We start from the raw sequence: 8,549 nt of genomic DNA on the forward strand, positions 1-8,549 counted from the left end.
CCCCCCCCCACTTGATTCTGCCTCTCGAATACGACCACAGAGTGGCCTTCCCGTCGAAGCTCTCTCGCCGCTACTAGACCGGCGGCTCCAGCTCCGATTACGGCCACGTGGCGACATTTGATTGATGGTGCCATTTGGATAATGCTTGAGTCAACCATGGAGAGAACTGTAGTTCCAATGCCCGGCCGCTCCAGTGCCGATAATACCCACGTGGCGTGGTATGATTCGTGGGCCAGCATGGGGGTTCTGTAATTAAAATGCTCCACCCAAGTCAAAAAGTTAACTTTGTCGGGCTTACTGAATAAATTTAGTCAAACAAAACCAGGTTTGAATATACAAATTAAACCAGACATTAACTTTAAACCGGTTTTTATCCTCTCTCGATTCCAAAAGCGCCTAAAGAGGTAAAAGAAAGCTTCTCAAGATCTATGAATCATACCAATAACCCAAAAATGTGTTACTTGCTATTTTTATAACGTCTTATGAGTCCTAGATTTTGGAGACAGAAAGGTAACTGATGTGTTTCAAGCTTTGTATTCGGTTTGGTTCCTTCTAAACCAATTAATTAAGTTTCTTCATGAATCCCATTCGATTCTCTTTTGCGTTTCTTCATGAATCCGGTGCGATTAAAGATAATATTAGTTGTATTCGAGATAATTAAAAAATGAATATTAACAAATTTTAACAAAAATTTTATGCTTAGATTTATTTTAAATTTAATTTAGTAATATTGAACCGCACTATATTTTTCACTATATCCAATGTTCAAGAAAACAAGAGGTGTCCCAACGCATAGCGCCTAAAACGATTAAACGGACGATTAGATTATTATTTAAACGACTTACATGTTTATAAATTATAGCAATATAAATACACATAATGTTTTATATTAAATATTATTATTTATAAATATAATATTTTATATTCAAAAGAATCTAGATTATAATATTTATGAATGTAAATTATATATTATTTATTATTACAATATTGTAACTGTCTAGACTGTTTTATTATACAAATATACTACATGTTCTGTGTTTCTATTTTTTTCTAATTAAGATTCTCTTTCTCGAAGATGTATCTATCTACCACATGAATCTGATGGTAAACTGGCGCAGAAAAAGAGAGAGAATCTGATGTTGATGTTTAGTGGACTTAATTGACAAATTATTAACTTCAATGCCAAATTTGTGAATAACTTATAAAATTACTTACTTGATGATCAGGCTGGTTGTTTTCGGTAATAAGCATAGGAATCTCCTCAAGTTTGTAGCTTCTGCCACTCTCTCTCTCTCGTCTCCTCCTCCTCTTCGCTTCGGAACTTACAAAGATTTGATTTTTTTTATACAGACAAACAAACACAACTTCGAATTCTAAACTCCCAACTGAGATAAAGAGACAGAAGATCGTCGATTCTCTGTAATCCAACAAAGATTTGTTCAACACAATGGCGAATGCATCATCAGGGTTCTTCACTCCTCCTTCAGTTTCTTCTTCCAAGCGAGGCAGAACCACCCACCTCCCCGTTAGACTTTCTGGATCAGCGTTTTGCGTCTCTAAAAGGATTCTCTGCTGCTCAAGCCTCCATAACCATCCTTCTCCTTCTCCTCCTTCTCAGTATCGTCCACCCAGGTAGGTGAATAAAAACTCTGTCTTTTGATTCAAAATCGTTTCTTGAAATGGTCTCTCTCTCTCTCTCTAATTCATCGTTCCCTTTGGTTCTGTCTACTTAAAAAAAAGGATAGTGCCAAGTGGCTGCAAACTGATCGGATCCGGCTCAGCAGTCCCTAGTCTTCTCATTTCTAATGATGATCTCGCCAAGATAGTCGATACTAATGATGAATGGATTGCTTCTCGTACCAGTATTCGCAACCGTCGAGTTGTGTCAGGCAAAGATAGCTTGGTTGGTTTAGCAGTAGAAGCAGCTACCAAAGCCCTTGAAATGGCAGAGGTTCTTCCTCAAGATGTTGACTTAGTCTTGATGTGTACTTCCACTCCTGATGATCTCTTCGGTGCTGCTCCACAGGTATCTGAATGTCGCTTTGAAGGATTGATTGAATTGCTATATAATTGTATCTTTGTAGATATGAATTTTGATTCCTGTTGATTGATTAGCTATTGATGGCAGATTCAGAAGGCACTTGGTTGCACTAAGAACCCCTTGGCGTATGATATCACAGCTGCTTGTAGTGGATTTGTTTTGGGACTTGTCTCAGCTGCTTGTCATATAAGAGGTGCAAAATCATAGAAAGAATGCAGAAAGTTGATTTAGTATCTAATGACAGTAGTAGTGTTTCCAAAAAATTAGTCTTTTTTTATTTGCAGGAGGTGGTTTTAAGAATGTTTTAGTGATTGGAGCTGATTCTTTATCTCGGTTTGTTGATTGGACCGATAGAGGATCTTGCATCCTCTTTGGGGACGCCGCTGCTGCTGTGGTTGTTCAGGTACTTTGCCTTATGAAGCTTTGGAGCTGTCATTGTATCCTATGTTTGTATGCAAGTAACCTTAAGTATATTATCATAGGAAAGAAGATTGCTCCCACACTACAAACCAAATATTGATCTAAAGCAACACTTCTTCAAAATTTGTCGATAAGTGTACTTTTGTAATCATGCAGGCTTGTGATATTGAGGATGATGGGTTATTTAGTTTCGATGTACACAGCGATGGTGATGGTCGTAGGTAATTTGGTTAATATTACCTTTCTTTAAGAGTCAGCTTCTCCTGCTTTACCCTTTGGAACCAACAGTTTAGATTCTCTGTTTCTGCAGACATTTGAATGCTTCTATTAAAGACTCCCAAACCAATGGTGCTTTGAGCTCCGACGGATCTGTGTTGGCAGACTTTCCACCGAAACAAGCTTCATATTCTTGCATTCAGATGAATGGAAAAGAAGTATTCCGATTTGCTGTCAAAAGCGTTCCCCAATCTATTGAGTCTGCTTTACAAAAAGCTGGTCTTCCTGCTTCTTCCATTGATTGGCTCCTCCTTCACCAGGTAACCGTCTTATCATTCACTGATAAGAATCTGAGAGTTTAAAAGTTAAACTGGTGAAAGTCTTTATATAAATATTGTTGCAGGCAAACCAGAGAATAATAGACTCTGTGGCTACAAGGCTTCAGTTTCCACCGGAACGAGTCATATCAAACTTGGCTAATTACGGTAACACAAGCGCTGCTTCGATTCCTCTAGCTCTTGATGAGGCGGTGAGAAGCGGAAAAGTTAAACCGGGACATACCATAGCTGCTTCCGGTTTTGGAGCCGGTTTAACTTGGGGTTCAGCAATTATCAGGTGGAGATGAATGGCTAAATTCCACATGTATGTTTTACTGCAGAGCCAAAGTTTTTTTTTTATGTTCTCTCTTCACTAAGTAGAGGAAGCACTGGAAAATTGGTCTAACCGGTCTGGTTTAGTCCGGTAAACTAGAAGGTAAACCGCATTTTGTCTGATTTCCTTTTTCACTTTTAACTTGAGGTTTCATAGTTTCTTTGTTACTCTGTTAATCATTTAAAAGAAAATAGCTCTTTTCATCGTTCTTGTTTGTAATGTTAAGACAACATTTCTCTATTTTCTTAATATTTTAATGTTTTTTTTTATTTCTTTTTAGTTTGCTTGTGATAAAGTTTTGAGTTCAAACCATATTCGATCAGATCTCAACCAAACCAATAAATTAGGGTCAAATTTGCTAGTTCATAAGCAGGACAGACACTATGTTCATGAAGCATAACGATCGACAAGTACACCATCTAGTAAGACCATGCGTCCTTTATAAATTGCAAGGCCATGTGCCTACAAAACCATGTGTCAATAAGACCACACACATATTAGGCTATGTGCTAGAAAACAAATTCGCATACTATTGCAATATGCACACAGGACCATGAATCTATTTAGATCACCTGATCGTATAGGCTCCGTGGAACGACCTAAGAGATCTAGGTCTCTTTTAGTGTCATATGCCTTCGTGATGAAGAATTTCTTATCGGATTCCCAAATGGTCTAGGCCATGACAATCTAGGTAACCTCTGTGAAGAAATATCCTTCTCCCTAAGTCACCTACGAACTTGCTGTGAAGGTATGATCCATATAGTCCAAAAGCACAAGCCTAAAGCACAAGTTATCTTCCGATTTCAGATATGAATTCATAAGATAGATAAAACTATTGGAAATATTTAATCTAGGAAGAAAATTATCTTTTACATGTAAGGAAATTTTTCCATATTTAAGAATATAAAACGGAGATCGCCAACTATTCACTTTCGATATAGAAACATGCAGCTAAAACTATGATTTACAGACCATTTACATTATACTCTTGCTCTATTTATTAATAAAATATTATATTTAATTTCTTCTTGCTGTTTTACTACTCTACTTCATATTTCCGTAGTGTTGTGAAGAATCTTGTTTAGTTTTATCCTACCCGAAAATTATAAATAATGTGTGGTCTGAAGCTCTAGTTTTATGAGCAAGATAGCAAGGGTGAGAGGTCTCAACAAATCGATGTTCCTCAACAATTCCATCTATGTCACAAATGATTGTATGCATCAACCATATTTTTCTTAACAGGAATTTGATAAATATTCTATATCGACTCCAACCCATAAATATAAACAAACAAACAAAATTAAAAGTATATACTAGTCTAACAAAATTTTATTATATATAAAATTTTTGTGCAATATTATATATAACTAAAATAAATAAACCTATTAAATTTAAATAAATGCAATTATATATATTGATTATCTAGTAAACTGAATATTGATTAATACATAACTGATCGAACATTTTTTGAAAATGGCTCTTCTGCTTAGAAACGAAATGTATAGATACTCCAATATTTTGTGTTTACTGAAATCAAGCTTAATTCAAGAATTCATATTAAAATTATATCCTTTTGATTTTGTTCCTTATAACTTTATAATTTATATTTAATCAAAATATTATTATTTATTATTTTAAATAATAAAATAATTGAAATAAATATATTACATAATAAAATTTCATATTTTCTTGATTCCATCAAAAATATTGTTTTAAATGAAATATATTTATAACATCAATAATACATATAAAATTTTAAAATAGTTTCGATATAAAAATAAGTAGCACAATAATTTAATATTTATCTAAAATACATAATACTTTTATTTCTATAAAAAAATAATTATTTAAATTATAATTTGGTATGATTTCAGTAGTTTATTTTCTCTGATTCCACCACATTCGGAGGATGTTCTTGACTCACATGCCCCTGTACGCGATGCACGAAACCCTCAGGCCCTCCTTGCAAGATGGTGTATGTGTGCAGGAACGTGAAGGAAACGTTGATCTCGTGGTGGTCTTTGTAGTGCGCTATTCTTAAAATGGAACCAACCAGAAGAAGAACCGGTCCTAGGAAATCTTGGACCAGAAGCAAATTAAAAAAATGGCCACATTTGTGGATATTCGAACCCCGGTTGAGCTAAGAGAGTCTATTGTTTTCAGATTTCACCGCTAGACTAAAGAAAAGTTATAAAAAATGCGTCCGAAATTGTATTTATATTGGATCAGCCTGAAGCCACTGCTTCCTTGACTTGGCCCAAGGACCGGTTCTGACCAGAAGCCTTCTCAAGTCTATGTTCGAATTGTTCTGCAACGAAACTAAATTTGGCAACTACAAATAGTTTCAAAATTAAATATTTGTTTTAGGATTTCAGATTTAACTTGAAAACTATGACTACGTTTGAATGAATATTAAATTATTAACTTTAATTTTTTTTAATTATTTAACGGTTTAGTTTTTACAACAAGAAAATCATTCTATTACTCAAAGCTTGATGTGATCTAAGTAACTAGACCGAAATAGATAACCAACAAAAAAAAAGAGTTATAAGAAACGATCGACTAGTTTTAGCTAAGTAATCTGTAGTTCCATTTTATCCTCAAAATTTTCTATTCGGTTTTTGTATTTCTTTCAATTCCGTCGAGAAATTCGGCTATGCCTGAGATTCCTTTAACATTGCTATTAAGTTTTTGCAGTCCATCCCAAAACGTTGACATGTCTAATGATACAATATGTTTTCCATTGTCCAGCGTAGTGTTTCCAACTACGTATACAATGCAGATTCTTGTCGTACTTCTTATACCACCCATAAGATATGTCGGTTTATTGATATCCTTCCGCATCCACTAAAAGATCAATGTAAAGTTTTTAACGGTTTAGTTTTTATCACAGTCAACTATAAGTGTAGATAGGGAACGATAACTGACAGATATACATTCAATTCAATTGTTGGAGAACTAAATCTTTTTTTTTCTTTTTCAAAGAGCGATTAAAAATCTCTTAGAGCCTATCAAAATTAGGGGTCCAAATTGTATTTGCTGCAAATTAAAATCGGTTACATACACACACTAACTTGTAAACTAATATTTTATATTTAATATATATATATATATATATATATGTTGTTAATAGTAAAACAGAAATTTTGTAAATATCATTTTCAAAAACATTAATAATATATTTTTCAAAAAGCCACATATAAAAATTGATTTATATTAATTACATTTTATTTGGTTTATAAACGTTTATATTTATATGCATTTCCGTTGCTATCTTATAACAGCCTATACACCTGTTATAAAATTTAACAAAACATAACAAAAGTATCATAATTTTCTAATAAATTTATATAAAAATTTATAAACATTTTAATAAGTATAATTATCTATAAATAGTGAAAAGTAAGTATTTATAAATTTTATTTTCAAAAGATACTTTAAACCACAAACAGAATAATGTTTTTTAAAATAAATAACAACAATATTTTTAGAACTATAAGAATATTATAAACTTATGCCATAATCTAACTGTTACGAGCTTCTCTACTTTGTTAGTATGAATTGGAAGTTTTTGAATTAAAATATCTAATTTTATAAATTATTTTAATAAGATTTATAAATCACATTTAAAGGATAATAATCATTAATAAACCATTTGTAAAATTAAATTCGTAAAAAATATTTATACAGATTTATAATTCTATTTAAAATCGAATTAATGCAAAACTAAAATGATCTATAATTAAATCATATAAAATGTATTTATTAGCTGTAGTGGACACGTAAAAGTAATCAATTGTTCGAGTCATTTTGACTAATATACACCAAGTAATCCATCCATATTTACTTTTTAATATATGTCTTTGTTACCAGCAAATTAAATTAGATTTCGTTTTTATTACCAGCAAGATAAGTGAAGAAACCAAGAAGTTGATCTCTTCGCTTCCTTCACACACAGATTTCAAAGGGCAGAAGATTTGTAAATATCAAGGATGTTTTTTTTGTAAAAAAAGCTTTCATATTAAAATGCAAAAAACTACACGTATGAGTTTTCACTCATAAGTTTCATAAAGTTTGACACAAATCAAAAGGTGTAGAGAGACCCTAAATAAAGATTCACATTTGAATTTTAGAAAGCAAGATAATTAAAGACATTAACTAGTGATTTTGGTTTCTTCTGCCATAATGACTTTTTTTATCTCTTTCACTAACCCTTGTCCACCCCATATCTTGAACCTTTTGTGTTGGTTTTATTGTCCTTCCGCCTCTAGTTATGGTGTAACCAGAGGAATCTCTAACCACATCAAAACCATTACCTTTCCCATATACAGGCGGAGTATATATGGGATGTTGGTATTATTACAACCGGCCCACTCCAAGGCGTTCTTAATTTCCAGAGCGGTTTTAAACCGCAAGACACGGATATTATCCTTACTTCTTACCCCAAATCAGGCACTACTTGGCTCAAGGCCCTCACAGTTACCCTCCTTGAGAGAGCACAGAACCATTCTTCTTCTTCTTCACACGATGAACATCCACTGCTGTGTGATAATCCTCACGGCATTGTACCGTTCTTGGAGTTTGATGTGTTCCTCGAAAGCTCAAGTCCTAACCTAGCCAAGTTCTCAGCATCTCCGAGGTTGTTCTCCACTCACATGCCACTGCACGCGATGCAGGAAAACCTCAATCCCTCTGCTTGCAAGATTGTGTACGTGTGTAGGAACGTGAAGGATACGTTGATCTCGTGGTGGTTTTTCACGTGCGCCGTTCATAAAATAGAACCAACCAGAAGCATTCTCGAGTCTATATATGTTCGAAGGGCTCTGCAATGGAGCTATATTTTATGGACCTTTTTGGGACCATCTCTTGGGCTACTGGAAAAGAAGCTTGGAAGATCGCACACATGTCCTTTTCATGAGGTATGGGGAAATGAAAACGGAGCCTCGTGATGAGATCAATAAACTTGCGGATTTCCTGGGCTGTCCTTTTACTAGGCAAGAAGAAGAGAATGGATTTGTGGACGAGGTCTTGGACCTTTGCTCTCTTCCTAATCTGAGTGGTTTAGAGGGTTAACAAAACCGGGAAAATAAACAACATGGTTCACAAGTTTTTTTTTCCGTAAAGGGGAAGTCGGTGGCTCTAAGAATTATCTTACGCCCGAAACGGAGAACAAGATAGAATCATCCAAGAAAAATTGCAAGGTTCTGGTTTGAAACTCTAG

General features: G+C 34.1%; 1 protein-coding gene and 2 pseudogenes across 2 annotated transcripts; 2 read left to right on the forward strand and 1 right to left on the reverse strand.

The window, feature by feature from the left end:
* Positions 1 to 229, reverse strand: part of LOC106313540 — a 2,112-nt pseudogene extending 1,883 nt beyond the window's left edge.
* A 1,020-nt stretch (positions 230 to 1,249) lies between these two features.
* Positions 1,250 to 3,599, forward strand: LOC106313651 (3-oxoacyl-[acyl-carrier-protein] synthase III, chloroplastic-like). 2 transcript variants are annotated; one of them, XM_013751520.1, is made up of 8 exons: positions 1,250 to 1,265; positions 1,351 to 1,632; positions 1,741 to 2,026; positions 2,129 to 2,234; positions 2,326 to 2,444; positions 2,618 to 2,682; positions 2,772 to 2,997; positions 3,081 to 3,599. In XM_013751520.1, the coding sequence occupies exons 2-8, from the start codon at positions 1,448 to 1,450 to the stop codon at positions 3,300 to 3,302; spliced, it is 1,209 nt and encodes a 402-aa protein (XP_013606974.1). In that variant the 5' UTR covers positions 1,250 to 1,265; positions 1,351 to 1,447; the 3' UTR covers positions 3,303 to 3,599. The 2 variants fall into 2 exon arrangements, with proteins under 2 accessions (XP_013606974.1, XP_013606973.1); XM_013751519.1 differs by lacking the exon at positions 1,250 to 1,265 and having other exon boundaries at positions 1,276 to 1,632.
* Positions 3,600 to 7,084: 3,485 nt separating this feature from the next.
* Positions 7,085 to 8,549, forward strand: LOC106314271 (annotated as a pseudogene).

Source organism: Brassica oleracea, chromosome C9 (assembly GCF_000695525.1).
Source record: "Brassica oleracea var. oleracea cultivar TO1000 chromosome C9, BOL, whole genome shotgun sequence".
NCBI lineage: Eukaryota > Viridiplantae > Streptophyta > Magnoliopsida > Brassicales > Brassicaceae > Brassica > Brassica oleracea.